The 15,567-nt window shown below is 62.1% G+C and overlaps 2 protein-coding genes across 2 annotated transcripts; both read right to left on the bottom strand.

Moving 5' to 3' along the window:
- Positions 1–84: 84 nt before the first annotated feature.
- DTX4 (deltex E3 ubiquitin ligase 4) lies at positions 85–9,188 on the bottom strand. The gene is made up of 9 exons (XM_086749531.1): positions 8,812–9,188; positions 4,721–5,441; positions 3,769–3,830; positions 3,457–3,618; positions 3,251–3,312; positions 2,778–2,930; positions 1,900–2,061; positions 1,455–1,544; positions 85–1,095 (listed from the first exon to the last, which is right to left on the bottom strand). The coding sequence occupies exons 1-9, from the start codon at positions 9,020–9,022 to the stop codon at positions 862–864; spliced, it is 1,857 nt and encodes a 618-aa protein (XP_086605657.1). The 5' UTR covers positions 9,023–9,188; the 3' UTR covers positions 85–861.
- Positions 9,189–13,276: 4,088 nt separating this feature from the next.
- CNTF (ciliary neurotrophic factor) lies at positions 13,277–15,130 on the bottom strand. The gene is made up of 2 exons (XM_086749350.1): positions 14,643–15,130; positions 13,277–14,312 (listed from the first exon to the last, which is right to left on the bottom strand). Exons 1-2 carry the CDS (start codon positions 14,754–14,756, stop codon positions 13,839–13,841), a joined length of 588 nt encoding a protein of 195 aa, XP_086605476.1. The 5' UTR covers positions 14,757–15,130; the 3' UTR covers positions 13,277–13,838.
- Between the last annotated feature and the right edge of the window lie 437 nt (positions 15,131–15,567).

Genomic DNA, 15,567 nt, shown 5'->3' with positions numbered 1-15,567 from the left:
CGACTGCCCCTGGGCTCAGGCCCCAGTCTGGCCACAGCATCGCATTCTCCCAGCTCCCAAAACACCACCACCTATATACATATATACGACAAAACCCCAAAACACGAGGTATATAAAAATTCAACAAGGGGACACCCCCATACGAACAGTTCAAGGAACTCACTACGGGGTGGGAGGGATGGCAAACAGGCCAGAAAACTCACACCCCCGCCCCTTCCTACCATCCAGCAGCCCTTCCTTGGCATGGGCGGGGGGCAGCCCCGACGAGGGGACCCTGCAGGGCACAGCTCACACAGCCAAGAGAAGAAGGGGGCACAGTGCTGGGTGGCTGGCTGAGGCACAATGGGGTCCCCCTCAACTTCTGTGGACTCAGGAGACCAGTAGGAAGTTACTGGACAGGACAAATGAACAAACAGATGGTTGAGGGACGAGGCAGAGCGAGGGGGACTCCCATGGCCCCTGCTCTCACCCAAGAGCAGTCCCAGCCCCACGGGGGTGTTAGGGGTGTCGGGCCAGGCTGCGACCATTCGATGGATGAGGGAGGGGAGCCTGGCGCCCCTCCAAGCCCTCAGCACAGCTAGGACAGGACACCAGCTGGAGGGGATGGCCAGGCCAGCATGAAGCCCCGCAGCTCTGTGGGAGGAGGCTCCCTCCCCATGGGCGCAAAGGGGACGGCCAAAAGGACCTTCTCCCGCGTTCCCAGCCAGCCTGGGGATGCTCCCACTGGGCAGGTGCCACCGGGAGCAGAGGGCTCCAGGTGTCCCCTGCAAAGCCCCCAGGCGAGTTTCTCCAGCAGCCTTATCCTCGGGGTGGGGAGTGGGGAGGCACAGGCGCCTCTTCCCTTGGCTCTGTGCCACGGTCTCAGTCCTTCTCCTGCGCCAGGCTCTCCTCCGTGATGCCCTGGGCCGCAAGCTCAGCCAGGACATTGTCCAGGTAGTTGATGTCCGGGTAGCCGTGGCCGGTGAGGTTGGAGCCAAACTCTGTCTTGTGGTGGATCTCGTTCCAGATCACTGTGTCTGACTCGCCTGTGGTGCTGGAGGTCCCGATGGCAAAGATCAAGCGCCGGTCCCAGGCTACCAGCAACAACTTCAGGACCTGTGGAAGGAAGAGAAGGGGTAGGCAGCAAGGAAAACGTCAGAGGGAAGCACCCACTTCTGCTCTGGCAATGTGGGCAACCCACAGCCACAGCCAAGCCCTCCCACGGAGTTTGGGATCCCAGCATGGGGTCCTACTCCAACCAAAACAGCGGGACCAGGCTGCAGAACTCCCGCAGCACATGGGAACACCACTGGACTCCTGCAGAGCGTGCCAGATGGGCTTCGGGGGAACCTCCACCCAGATTTGCCTGTAAAAGCTCGTTCTGCTTTTCCTCGCACTCCAAATAGCTGCTCGCTCCCTCGATACGCCCCTCAGCATGCCTTGGCCAGCTCAAGCCACCCGGCTGAGCCCCTCACCTTTCTGCCCTTCTCGCTGTCCGGCAGGTAGCAGTGCCGGGGAAAGCCGCGGGCGGTGAAGCTCTTCCCGGGGTTTGGATGCTCCGGTCCCTGCAGCGTGTGGAGTGGGAGAGGAACAAAACCCTTTTGGAACTCAGAAGGATGCTGTGGGCACAAGGTAACCCCCCTGTCTCAGTGGACTCAGAGCTGCGCACTGCTGTGCTGGGTGGCCATGCTCCAGCACAGTGGCCCTAAACGCCACTGTCCTCCCTACCACCAAGCAGACGGGGCCAACGCTTTCATCCCCAGACCTCCCACAACATCCTTACCGACACAGAGATCCCAAGATACCATTGAACTCGCAGCCCTGAGTCAAGGCATGAGCTGGAGCATGACCCAGGCCACCAGCCCTCAGAGTGGACTGCCCATGTACCCCTCCTGCCCCGGGCATAGGACCAGGCCACACCTGCACCCCCGGGGGGATGTTGTAGATGATGCGGATCGTTTTGCAGTCAGAGTGGCCAGGCAGGGCGTGAGGGATGATGTGATACTCCATCTTCCCCGGGGGCTGTGTCCCAGTCTTCACCCCATAGATGGTTTTGCAGGTGGGACACTGCAGGCTCCCATCCTGAGCGCAGGAAAAGAGGGGAACGTAAGGCAATCAGTATCGCCCAGCACAGCCAGACGGGGCACTTGGTTCCTCAGCAGCACTGAACGCCGTTTTCATCATGAAAATGGTCATTTCAAAAACACTCAAGAAGCTGGGGGCAGAGCTGGGAGAATTTGCTATGGCGACCCAACTGTAACAAAAAAACCTGAGGTCTGCATTTCTTTTCCTCATCAGTTTTCTAGTCCTTGCTACTTTCCCTACCTCTGTTTTGGGTTTGTTTCCCCCCCACCCTGCCACGAGAGGGAAAGATAATGAGTATTAAAAAACCCCAAGCAATGTGAAACACATTTTCCTGGGAATGCCAAGCACAAGGGCCATTTGCAGGGGGTTCAGGAAAGCCCACCTGTGTTGGAAAAGCACTGCCTGGCACCAGATGCCAGGTAGCTCTGCTCAAACATGCAGGGATCAAAGTTCACCGCCACTAACCCTGGGAAGGAAAGCAAGGATGTAAAATTGGGCACAGTAGGGGGAAAATCTCCCACACAACCCTGGTTTCCGATTTAGCAGTCCCAAAGCGCTTGCCGTTGATAAAAATTAAACTCTCTGTCAGGGCAGGGAGGTCAGAGCCCTCTGAGGCAGGAGGACTTGAGCTCCGTCTCACTGAGGGCAGGCGGTGCTCAGCACAGGCTCCCAAGCTGGGGGCTCGGGCACCCCCTGGGGCTGCAGTCTGGCACCTTGTTGCCGTTGTTATACATGGCGACCAGGCAGTGGAGGTGGAAGACGTGGCCGCATTTCACCAGCTTCCCCACTAGGTCTGGCTTGATGGCCGGCTGGGGCCCCTTGTAGCCAGAGGGTGCAGAGAGGCGCTCCATGCAGATGGTGCAGTCCTGCGTGGAAGGGGAGGAGAGGGGTCAGACGAACAGACACCGCTGGAGCCTCGTCGAGGACACGCAGCCATGAGCTGCCCTTGCCCAGGGATCAGCACCCACTCCTGGTGCCGTGCCATCACCCTGGGCCACCGCAGGGGCTGGCCAACACATGCATGTGGCACACAGCCCCTTCTTTGGAGGGGGATGGGGACAGGGCACAGCCATGAGGGGCAGCAGCAGACCCCTGCGCAGCACAGGGGCGCCGCCTGTGCCCTCAGTCGCTCCTCCCACAGCAAGGCACCCCAGAGACACCCCAGCACAACCCCCACTGCTCGCACCTCATCTGGTGGATGCCGCACCTTCTGCAGGTATTTTTTCAGTACCTCCTCTGGGGTTTTACCTGTGGGATAGCAAGAGTCAGAGGGGCTGCAGGGGAGCACAGGGGGAAACCCACTGCTGGGGGCAGTGGGAGGGGACACACACAGATGAACCAGGTAGGAAAGGCAGGACAGGAAAAGGAGCCAACTGGCAAAGTGCCTCTCACCCTTCTTGGCCTGTTTCTTGGTGGTCTTGCGGCAGGTGTGGGAGATGCCAGGGATGGACTGGATCTCACTTTTGCTGACAGGCGGAGGGTGCAGCACCAGCTTGGGGGGCCGTGTCAGGCAGACGGGCAGCCCAGCCGCACTCATTAGGATCCCTGTGATCCCTGGGTGAGGGGGTTCAAAGTGGCACTGAGGAACCAGCGTCACCCCAAACCCCAGATGTTCCCCCAAGAACCATCCCGCTGGAGCTGACTCCCTCCCGGGGAGGCCAGCAGCTGCGGGCACCAGATGCTCCGCTGTGGGCCCATCCTCACCTGCCAGTGCTGGGTTGACGGGGCTGGAGCCAGTGAGGTTCTTCACAGGGACAGTGGGGACCCTACAAGGAGCCAGCAGAGACCACGTCAGGGCCAGCAGCAGGCACCCACATCCCTGAAGCCCCCAGGGGCCAGCCAGGGCCAGACAATAGTTGCCTGAGCAACTGCACAGGCCCTGGCTGGAAACAGAGAATCCCCTGACAGGGCAACGTGCCCCCTCCTCGTCCCACCACCGCCTTTTCTCTCACTCTTCAGAAACCGTGCCTGCATCTCCATTCACAGACCCTTTTTGTCACCACTTCCCGGGCCAGTCTGTTGTTTTTTTTGTTTTGGGTTTGGCTTTTTTTTTCCCCCTCTTTTCTCCTATGGCCACGTCTCTGCCACAGCTCTTCCCCCCCTTGGGGCTCTCTTCCATGGGAAAGTTTCCCGGCAGGTCAGGAGCAGAGGGAAGGGGGAGGATGGAGAGGGACAGGAAAGAGGCCAGGCTGCGACAGAAGGCTGACGGCAGAGCCAGACAAAGGGGAGAAATGGGCTCATTAAATGCCCACCTCCTCGGGAAAAAAGTGCTTTTGGAAGATGGGGATCTGGAGAGAGCCCTTCTCATAGGGTCTGAATGGCTTTTCTTTAGGCCTTTCGCAGCCCCCCAACCCATCCCCTGCCACTAAGAGAAAGAGCAGCCTCAGACTCCTCATTGAGATGCAGGAGCCACCCCATCCCTGCTCCAGCCCCCAGGCACCCACGGGTAGGGCAAGGGGCTCAGCAGAGCCCTCCGCCCACAGGAGGTCAGGGATTGCTGAGGTCCACCTCCCATCAGTCTCAGAGGTGACAGCACCCCCACAGCGGGAAGGCCCCCAGGGGCTGCAGCCCCTCTGTGCGCCCTGGGGCGGGGGGGGAATCCTGCAGGCTCTGTTCTCCCCCAACTACTCTCTTGCTCGTGCACGGCAGGACTCACCCAGCAATGAGCACGCGGGACTGGGCGATGGCCAGGCGCTGGAGGTGGTTGCGGTTCAGGGTGCCGAGGCCAGGACGGGATGCCTTGCCACTGCCTGCGCCAGGGGGGCTGGTGGTGGAGCCGGCCGAGCTCAAGGCGGGCGTGCTGGCCGCCTGTCGCCGTCCCCCTTGGGCTGCCAGCGGCTTCAGCGAGCCACGTACTGAGGCCATACCATCGGGCGCCTTGGCCCCTGGGGCCGGCACTAGGGCTTTGGGGGCGGTGGGTGGCACAGGGGGGGCTTTGCGGGGCTGCAGGGTGGCAGTGCCAGGGCCAGCGGCTGACACGGTGGCTTTGACACTCATGACCAGGAGGCACTGGGGACACGCGCAGGCAGGGACTGGGGGGGGCGCCGCTGCCCCAGGGCTGGTCGGCCAGGACTGCGACTTGGGCAGGGTGCCCGAGACCAGCGGGTAGACCATGTCAAGGCGGCGGCGGACGCGGCGCTTGCGCTGGGTCTGACGATTGATCTGGCCCATAGTGGCAAAGTCGATGACGTAGCAGAAGCCAATGGCGCTGAGGTCCACCCAAGGGTGCTGCTTCTCGTAGGCGCGCTGGATGGTGATGCCCACGTCCATGTCATAAGGTGTCCACGACCCGCTGTCGTTCTCCCACTCCCACACAACTCCCTTGCCTGGTGCTGACGATGGGTCATAGTAGCTGCGCCGGACAGGACGGATGGTGCCTGAGGGAGGGCGAGAGATGCTGTCAGACCCCGGAGCCAGCACCCACCTGTGAGCAGGGAGCGAAACCACCCCAGTATGCCTCGTCAATGCCGTTCGGCACGGGGACAGGATGGCTTCCCGGCTCAGTTGTTGTCCCTGTCCTGCCAGGGGACCAGAGTGCCTTAGGCTGTAGCCTGCAAGCTGCCCTGCCACCAGTGCACCCAACGGGCCGGGGAGCCCCTGGGCTGTATGTGCATAGCGCTGGGCCGGACCCTTGGCGTGACAGGGTTGAGGGAAGGGCAGATTTCACCCCCACTGGTCTACGCTGGCAGCTGCCCTCCCAGCCCCAGCATGTAGCCGCTCAGCCCTGACGGGGAAACACAGAGCGACAACCTTGGCCACTCCAGCCTGTTCCCAGGGACTCCCTGCGGGAGCCTGATGAAACCACGCATGTAGGCACCGGGCTCCTGCAGTGCCCACCACGGTCCTGTTTCCCTCTCAGCTCCGGATCGGGACGGGGGAATAACAGATTTAAGGGGCAGCTCTGAGCCCTGCAGCAGTGACATGCATAGGCACCTGTGTGTGCAAGGGAACATAGCTTGCACCAGCCCCAACGTCAGCAGCTGCTAAAGTGGCCCACGACAAAACCCCAGCCTGTAGCACAGGAAAAAACCCCGCAAGGCTGAGCAAAGGAGTCTGAGCATGGCCCTGTACCCAGCTCCTGCTCCCCATCAGCGAGCGTTAAGAGCGGGATGAGAGCACAAAGCACAAAGGCTTTGTGGCTCGCATCCTTGTTTTTGCTAGGCGTTTCCCTTCCCACTGCTCCCAGTTGACTAGGACGCAATCAAAGCATGGATGCAAATTTTGGAAACTCCTACAATGAGGAGAAAGCCTTCCTCTTTGGGATGTTTCACAGCACAGCAGGGCAGGCTGAACGTGGCTGGTGTCAGCCTCAGGGTCCCATCACAAGCATGCTACTAGCGCCTGGAATTGCTTGGTTCACAAGTGGGATGAGCTCACAAGCATCACTACCTCCACGCTGTTCTGCAAAACCCCACGGCTCGACCCCGCTGCCAGCGGTACGCACAAGAAAGCTCAAAGAGAAGAAATAATAAGCCTGCTTCTTTGGCTTTTCACCACGTGTCTTGCAAAGCCTGCAAGAATTTCAGTCCCTTTTCACCCCCACCTCTCCGCTGGGAGCAGCCACACCACCCTGTCCCCACACAGGACCACCTCCCACAAAAAAAGTGGGCTGAAAGGGAAAAGCTGTTTACTAGCACTAACAATGGGCACACATCGAGCACCCTGCTATCAAGAACGGGGCGCAGCTGCACCCCAGGCAAGCCAGGCCACTCCCTCCCATCCTGCGAAGGGGCACCCGGGGGAGAAAAGCCACCAGCGTTGGCAGCACAAAACGGGGCTGGAGGGTAGCGGAGCAGTGATTTATTCTAATCCGGCATGAGGTGGGGAGGGCAGCAGCGGTGGCATGTGGCATCTGGCGGTCCCCGGGCGGCGGTGTGGGAACGCGATGCGTTCCCCCAGCCCAGCGCAGCCAGCCGGCCTCCCATTCAGCAGAGGAAGAAAAGGGACAATAGCTATTCAGGGCCTGCCAGGGTCGCGACCCCCCCAAATCAGAGCTGTTTAATGACCCAAAATACCAACATCCCCAGCAACCCAGGGAGACAGAACAATCCTCCTTTCAGGCCTCCTTCCCCTGCAACAACAGCCCTCAGAGGCTGGCCCCCGGCCCTGCCGCAGAGATCCCTTGTCCCCACATCCCCAGGGCAGGGGAGGGTCCCCGTCAGCCCCCAGGGCTGCTGGGGGAAGGAGAACAAAGAAAGGTGTCCAGCACCCCGCTGCACCCAGTGCCCCTTGTCCCAGGGACAAGGGATGTTGGCTGGTCCCCTTCCCATGGCCATCACAGGGGTGTCAAGGGGGCACAAATCCCACGCACCAACCTCTCCCCCACAGGTGCCTCACCCCACATCCCAGACACCCCCAGGGCCATATATGCCCCATCACATGGAGGGAATCCCTTCACACCCCCACCACCCTGGGAACGTCCATGCCTGCTCACTGCCCCCCCCCCCCCACCAAATACTCCCCTTTACCTCTCCAAGTCACCACCCTGGGGACCCCTCCACCTGCCAGTGCCCGCCTTGAGCATCCCCCAACCTGCTTGTGCCCCCACCCTGGGCCACCCTCATGGGCTGCCATGACCCAGGGCAGGATCTGGCCCCCAAGCGCGGTACAGCACCGGGCCTTTGGGGTTGATGGCAGCTCAGAGGTAGCACAGAGGGAGCCAGACATGGTGAGGCACGGCCCCGACAAGGGTCAGCAGGGGATAGGCTCCACGCACAAATGGACTGCAGGCTGGAAAGAGGAAAAGGCCGCAGAGTGCAATAGGGCCCAGGAGGAGCCTGGGCAGCAGGACCGCCCCTGAAACACACAAGCAGGGTCAGGCAGCGTGGGATACAGCAAGCACCTGGGGACCGAGCAGGATGACATAATGTGAGCTGGGCAGCAAGGAGCAGAGCTGTGCGATTCGAGGGTAGGCAGAGCAGGGTGGTGCAAGGCAAATACAGATGCAGTATGGGACCAGGCAATGCAATCCAGGATCAGGCAGTATAATGCAGCGCGGCACCCAGCAGCACAGCGCAGTACAGCCAGCAACGAGACAGCAGAGCAGTGGACGGGATGTAACACAGGGCAAGGCAGCACAACGCAACATGGAACTGCGAAAGGCAGTGCAGTACAACCTAGCTCCAGACCAGGCAGTGCAATGCAGTCTGGGATCCGGCAGCACAGCATTGTGCAACACTGTGCAACGCAATTCCAGGTCAGGCAGCACTGTGGAACACCGGACCTAGCAGCACAGCTCAACCAGTGCAATGCAATAGGGGACCTGGAAATCCAGATCAGTCGCGCCAGGCGGGAAAGCACCTGACCGGGCAGGGCAGCACGGGGCCTGGCACCACAACCCTGAGCAGCGCGGAGCGACGAGGGACCGGGTCGGGGCAGCCCCGGACCGGACCCGGCGGCACAGCGCGGTGCCCCGCGAGTGCCGGCCAGCGAGCGCGAAGCGGCGCGGCAGCGGGCAGGGCTGGGCTGGGCCGGGCTGGGCGGCGCAGCCCGCTGCACCGCGGCTCTGGAGCGGGGAGCGCTGCGCGATGCCAGGCCGGGACCCTCGGGCAGCGGGGGCCCGGCAACGCCGCGCGGCGCCGAGCAGTGCCAGCCCAGACCGGGCAGCCCGGTGCGAGGGGCAACCAGGCAGGCCAGGCAAAGCGGCGCAAAGCAACGCAACGGCAGCTCGGGGAGCCCGGCGCAGGGCCCAGCCAGGACAGCCGGCGCAGGGGCCGGCCGTGCGGCGGCCGCCGCGGGCTGACTTACCGGTATCCTGGCGGAACTGGTGCATGGACTGCAGGTCGATGATGTAGGGCGCCAGGCGGCTGTCGGCCTGGCCCAGCACCACGCTGCCGCCCGCCCGCGGCCCGGCGCGGGCCACCGCCTCGATGTGGTGGCTGACGGCCGGGCTGTAGGGCCGCCACCGCCCGTGCTCGTTCAGCCATTCCCACACCACCACGGCCGAGGCCAGCAGCATGGCTCCGCCGCCCCGGCCCGCCGCCTCCTCCGGCTCCGGCTGGCCGCCGCAGACGCCCCGCGGCCGCTGCAGCCCGCCCCGCTGGCACTCGCATGCTCGGCGCGGCGCGGGGCTCTGCCCACCCCCGCCCCGGGGCCGGCCGCCGAGCGGGCGCGGAGGCGAGGCCGCCCCTCAGCGCCGCGCGGACCGCAGCGCCGCTCCCCGGGCGGCGGCGGCAGGCGGCTGGGCCCCGCCCGCGCTGGGAGCGCGGAGGGGCGGGACCGCGCCCCTGACGTCATCGTGCTCAGCCCCGTGCCCGGCGGCCCGGGGAGGAGAGGGTGGTGCGGCCGGGAGAAACCATTCCTGTCTTGCCGGGGGGGGAGAGCAGCGCGGCGCGGCTCGGCTCTGCGCACACCGCGGACCCCATACCCCGTCCCAGGACCGCCGGCGCCCCGCGCGCCCCCACCCGGCACTCCTGGGACTCCCTCAGTGCCCCCTGCAGCCCCACGCTGCCGCCCAAGGACCCCCCAGCGATCCCCGCACCCCTAACCGAGGCTGCAGCCCGGGTGCTGCAGGGAGACCCCCGTGTGCACCCCCCGCCCCACCCCGGCAGCAGCGGCGGTCAGGGTGCCGGGGGAGCCGCGTGCCCGACCCCAGGCCGACCCTCGGGCCGGGTCCCCGAGACAGGGGAGGGTGGCCCGGCAGCTCCAACCACCCCTTCCCGGGGCGCTGCAGGGACGAGCCCGGTGAGCTGCCTCTGGCCATGGCCTGTCACGCATAAAAAAAAATGGGTTCCAAGCCCGAAATCGCCAACCGCCTCGAGGGGCACCCAGACCATAACCCCCGCTCCAGTACCCCAGCTCTCTCAGCTGCCTGCCACAGTCCAGCTTCGCTGGGAAGTGCTTTTTGGGGAGATGTCATTCAGCTTCAGGCTGGTGTGAGGCTGCAGATCCTTCAGGACGTTCCTCTGACTTACACGTGCCTTGGCGGCACAGTGGCTTTGCTGCGCAAACCGCAACTGGTGCAACCAAAACCCACATGCACCCACTGGCGCTGTGAGACGGGCACCTCCGCTTTATGGGGACTCCCTGGGACCAGAGCAGCTGGTACTGGCCCTTCCCCACAGCCGCAAAGAGGTGTTAATCCTGAGCTGATTCTTCCACTGAGCCCCACGAGCAGCATCACAGGGCAGCCCTAAGCAGCAGGATGTCCGCAACAGGCCAAAGGCCAGCATCAGGTCTCATCTCATCTAGTGCTCCTGTGCCTGCTGTGCTCAGACACACAAAACACTTATCTTCTTGGATATTAAACAAAACACTCATCATTGCTTGGTTCCGGGAGAACTGCACTAATTCCATCCGTGTCCCACGCCCGTGGGTTTCTCAGCACTGGCAAATCCCCCGTTCCAGGGTCCGTATCAGCTCAGGGGGTGACTCATCCCCAGGACTCGGGATGCTGTGGAGGCAGGTGCAGCTCCTCTCCCGATAAACCTGTTTGCGAGGCACTGGTCAGCCTCTGGAGTGCCTACCAGCAGCGCTTCTGGTGAGAAACCATTAGGCAAGATCTAATCAGAGGGGAAAAAAGAAAAGAGGCAAAAAAAGAGGAAGATACCAGTGGGGACTAACTGAGGTGGTGCCAGCTGGTGAGTGCCGTGATGAGAGAGGAGGCAAACCACAGAAGTTCGAGCAAATCTCTCCTTCTTCCAGCTCGCCCTCGAGGGCCACGCCTGAAGCGCATTTTCCTGCAAGAAGGGAGGGCTCCCAGCCCTTCCCAGGAAGGCAGCATGATGGCAGAGAGCCACTCCTCTTGGTTTTCACCTGCCTCTTTGGGGCAGACAAGTGCATCCAAGGCCATGATGGGGAAACCCAGGGAAATCCTTTTTGCTGGCTCAGGAGGGAGGAAAAAGTTTTCCTGCTATTAAAAAGGAAAGTGTTGTTGAACACCCCCCCCCCCACCCCCCAGTCTGGCTCAGGATCAAAGTCAGGAGCCAGTGCTGCAATGCTGGTGCAGGACGGTGCAAGGGGATGGGTGAGCTGGTGGGACTGGCACAGCTAAACTCCACCTGTCCTCTGTGCACAGTGGGCGAGGGGTGAATTCCTTCTCTCCCAGCACCCGGAGCTGATGCCAGCACCCAAGCATGGGCATGCCTGAGGTCAAGGAGCAGCCTCGGTTGGCTTAAAACCTTTTCAATCCCACAAAGCGTGCCTAACTCAACCATGTGTTAAGCCCAAGCATTTATTCTTCAAAAGTAAATTAATCCATTAATCCAGATGGTTTGGGTGGCTTCTTCCCTGCTGCAATTCGGGAGCGCAGCCTCCCTCCGCCCCTTGCCCATTCTGACCAGCATGGCAAACTCTTTCTCTCTTCCCAAAGCACAATCTCGGATGACTTTTTGTTGCGTTTTTAGTTTGCAGGAGGCCATTTGGGGTCCTCAGTGGCGTCAGCCACATAGCTAACGATTGTCCTCCCCTCACGCTCTTCATCTCTGTCTCCAAAATCATCAGACGTCACCACCTCTCTCCTGCATGGTGGGAGCTTGCCGGCAGGGAAAGCTCAAGACCTGGAGCCTCTTGCTCAGCCAGACCGTGGAGGTTTGGATCATGGTTTCCTTTTTCACGTTGTTTTTGGTTATGGTAGCCATTTAAAAGCATTGCGGGTGCCTTGCGAACACAGACACGCCCAGTGCCGCTGGCAAAATAGCAAAGAATGAAGAAGGAAGGCTGTAAAAGTGGTGATTTATGCTAATCAGCACAGGCCAGGGAAGCCCCTGTAGCAACATCATCGTCCGCCTTCAATCCCCGTTGCTGCTGCGACTCCTGGAGCACGGTTGCAGCAGGCTGAGCTCAGCTCGCAGCACCGCCAGCAGCTGATCCGGAAGGATCGCATTGCAGGGACCCGTGCCAGGGCTGGGGCCGGCTCCCTGGCCATGTGAAGGTCACCTCGTACCCGGGCTGCTGTGGTGGGTTCTGTTCTGTGGGAAGGAGCCTGTTCCCGCCTGCTGGGGTTGTGAGGTTCGGAGACAGACATGCGGTGTTTGAGATGTGCTTGCCTGCCTTTGGGAAGGTGAAGGGCAGCGGGTGGGCGAGGATGTGAGCACCAGGCCGCTGCTGAGCACGAGGGTGCAAGGGGAGAAAAGCAAACCGGCTTCAAGCACACAAAGCAGACAAGACTGGGAGAGAGAAATCCTTGCTGGGAAAGGGACTCACTTTGACTAATCCTGAAAAAATAAAGGCCAAAAATTGTCATTCCCAAACACAGGGAAGCAGAAACATTGCAAATAATCCGGTCTGATCCGCAAAGCTGAGGTCAGGCAATAGGCGGCGATGAAGAAGGTGCACATTCTTACACTTGGGTGTCACCCACAAATAAATGGGCACCACCAAACCACCCTTGCCCCAATCCCACCGGGCAGCCCCAGCCCCGTGGCCTTGCTTGTCCCAATGTGGCGGGTGGGGTGGACACTGGGGGCCCTTCCTTGTGCAGCAGCCGCCCCCCCCACTCCGCCTCCCATGCCCGTGCTGACGCCACTGGCGCCAGGGCAGGCACTGTGCCCGGCCCCCCCAGCACCCGTCCAAACAAAGCCACTTTGTGCAGGGCTGGCCAGGGACGTCCCCAGCCTCCTCCCTACTCGGTGCCCTCGATGCCCCCCCCCCCCCCCCCATGTTGCCTTCCCTCTCAGAAGTCAGGGAGGAAGGCACAGCCACACCAGGACGAGGCACAACCCACCTCCTCCTCAGACTCCTGCCACCTCCACCTCCTTCATTCCCAACTCCTTCATCTTCCCCACGGCCTCCCAGCAGGCCCCATCCACCGCAAAGCTCTCACCCCACCAGGATCGACCCTTCCCCGAGGTGGGAATGGGGCAGCCCAGGCTCTCTGGTGAGGTTGAGCCCCACTGTCCCACCTCCCCCAAGAGGTCACGTCACCCTGGTAGATTTCCCAGCCCTTTTATTCGCTTGGCAGTCAGCGGCCATCACATCCATTCAGCAAGAAAACCACAGCCTGGGCAGCTGTGAAACCTCACGGCAGTGCCCTTCACAGGGTGAGTGATGTGATTGGGGCTGTTTAATCCACTGTGCTGGTTCCAGTCCCAAAATAACCCCTGAAGACACAAACCTTCTTGCAGAGGGTCTTCTGAATCACAGCCTTCAGTTAAAAGATCCCCTCTGTTAACCTTGTCTGAGCAGCTAAGAAATCCCCTCCTGATCATACGCCCACACCCCTCCCCACCCCGAAAAAGCCCCCAGACAGTTAAAGCAGAAATTCAATGTGCGGAAAATGTGAGCTGGGCAGGAGAAGAGAGTCCACGCGAAGGAGGCGAAGCCTTGCATCTTGCAGCTGGGGGGCCGGTCCCAAGACTCGTTTCACCAGACGGTATTTTTCTGTCCCTTTCTTGCCTCTGCAAGAGCCCCGAGGCAGCTTCTGTCTGCCAGAGGCAGCATCTGGCCATGGCAAGCTGGGCAATGGCTACATTTCACAGACAAGGCCAGCACCGCCACAGCCTGCTGGGGTGACCAGCAAAGCCGCTTCCCAGCGGGATCATTCCAACCTCCCAGCTGGCAGAGCCCCAGCCACCCTTGAGGGTCTCCCCGCCTGGGGATCCCCATGCCCTCTGAGGTGGAGTGCGGCCTGTGCCTCAGTTTCCCCACAGGGAAAGGGGCCCACAGGGAGTGGCATCAAAAGCATAGGGGGGCCAGGGGTTAATGACATGGTCATTTCCATCCACCCCCCACCCTGAACAACCCCCTTTGCTGTCAGCAGCCCTCCGCATGGCTGGGCAAGGAGCCCCCTGCTATGCCCCTGCGGGAGCCAAGCCCCCCCGGCCCCGCACCTGCCTTCAGGGGCTCTCAGCTGGGCCAGGGGCCGAGCCGCTGCCCAGGCTGGGCTTGGCGAGCTGCCGCAGGTCCCGCGCAGACCTGACAGCCCACTGGGCCAGCTCCCGCAGCACCCCCAGGCCCCGCAGCTTCCTCTCAAACAGGCCGAGGTGAGAGAGTGGCGGGGCGGCAGCCCCCTCCTCGCTTGGGGGCCCACGGCTCTCCAGCTGCAGCAGCTCCTCAAGGTGGTAGGCAAAGGCGGAGACCTGGAGCAGGACGGCCGCCAGCGCCGGGCCCAGGGCAGCATCGGCCTCACCCAGCTGCTCCTGCTGCTCCTCCAGCATCTGCGCCAGCAGGGCCCGGAAGGCCCGGTACGCCGCCAGGTTCTCCAGCAGCCGTTGGGTCCCCGTCTGCTCGTCCCAGCGCTCCACCGCTGCCGCCGGCACCCCCTCCACCGCTGTCACGCTGACTGAGGCATCTAAGCCCTGCCGCTCCACCTGCGGGGCGAGAGCAGCCGGGGATCAGCGGTGGCAGGAGAAACGAGGGGATCCCCCTGCCCTGCCCCTCCCAGCACTGGCTCCGGGGAGCCTGGCTGAGCTTCAGTGCCGGCCAGGAAGCATTTGAGGCAGCACAAGGCCAGGTGCTGGAGGTTCTCTGGCACCACCGAGGCCTGGATACCAGCAGCATTTCATCCCCGGTCTCTGCCACGGGCCAGAGCCCTCCTGCCCCGGCACAGCTGCCAGGAGCCCTCCAGACCCTGGTAGTGGCAGCCACCCCACCAGTGCTCCCAGCCCCACAGGCAGCTGGAGGGAGCAGGGCAAACTCACATAGGTGTCCAGGAGATCGACGACATCCGCGCGCATCTTCCCAGCCAGGCGGATGCCTCGGGTGCACAGGTCGTGGCGCCGGAGGGCGGCCGAGGAGCTGTCTGCTGCCGCCATGGCCCAGGCAGCTGTCACGGGCACCAGGCTCGAGGCACAGCGCCTGCCCGGCCCAGGGAGGACAATCCCTTGCTGAGCTGGTGCATTCCAGCCGGGAGCTCCGCTCACACGTCCGCTGGCCTGGCTCTCCCCCTCTTCCGCGCCTGAAGCCTGGCACGACACTGCAAATTCCCGCCTCTGGGATCAACAGCAACAGATTATTTCCCTAATTCCCCCATGCTTTGCTACTCCAAGCACCTTGCCCAGAACAGTCTTGCCCAGCAGCAACAGGATCCCAGCCCCAGCTCTGACCCATTCCTCCCTCTCAGCCACGCAGCACGCTAATCCCCCCGGCTCACGCCAGAGTGCGGGAAAACCGCTGCCGGGAAGAGGCAAGCAGAGCCCCAGCGTTGCTCAACGTCTCAGCCCAGGCCAGGCCTGCGCAGGGCAGAGAGCTGCAGGCTCGCGAGGGAGGGACGGAGGGGCGCCCCCGGACTGGAGATCCAGACTGGGCTGCAACCCAAACCACAGCAGAAGGCTGTAGGGGCCTGTCCTGGCCCGCTCCAGCCCTTCTACGCCCCCATAGCTGCATGGGGCTGGGTCCCCCAGCTCTAACACCCCCTTCCCACAGGGTGAGCCAGCCACCCCAGGGCAACGCCGGCCACCTGCCACGGGTGAGCTGCATGCCCCAAGACAAGAGCAGCCCTTTCGGTTGGTTTGTTTTTTTTCCTCAGGACATTTATTTTGGTTATGTATTACCCAGATTAAGAGAAAAAAAAAAAAACAAAAAAAACCAAACCAAAACAAAAAAAAAAAAACAACAAAAACCAAA

The sequence above is a fragment of the Chlamydotis macqueenii genome, chromosome 5 (genome assembly GCF_036417535.1).
Source record: "Chlamydotis macqueenii isolate bChlMac1 chromosome 5, bChlMac1.mat, whole genome shotgun sequence".
Taxonomy (NCBI): Eukaryota; Metazoa; Chordata; class Aves; order Otidiformes; family Otididae; genus Chlamydotis; species Chlamydotis macqueenii.
The sequence above is the reverse complement of the archived record's forward strand: the minus strand, read 5'-3'. Positions and strand labels throughout refer to the sequence as shown.

Bases quoted from the DNA above. Each gene is read 5' to 3' on its own strand.
- DTX4 (XM_086749531.1), bottom strand. From the start codon at position 9,022: ATGCTGCTGGCCTCGGCCGTGGTGGTGTGGGAATGGCTGAACGAGCAC. The intron at 3,619-3,768 runs GTGAGGATGGGC...CCCCTCACCCAG, and splicing joins CGTCAACCCAGCACTGGCAG to GGATCACAGGGATCCTAATG. The intron at 2,062-2,777 runs GTGCCAGACTGC...TCCTGCGCTCAG, and splicing joins TGTATAACAACGGCAACAAG to GATGGGAGCCTGCAGTGTCC.
- CNTF (XM_086749350.1), bottom strand. From the start codon at position 14,756: ATGGCGGCAGCAGACAGCTCCTCGGCCGCCCTCCGGCGCCACGACCTG. The intron at 14,313-14,642 runs GTGAGTTTGCCC...CTCGCCCCGCAG, and splicing joins TCGATCTCCTGGACACCTAT to GTGGAGCGGCAGGGCTTAGA.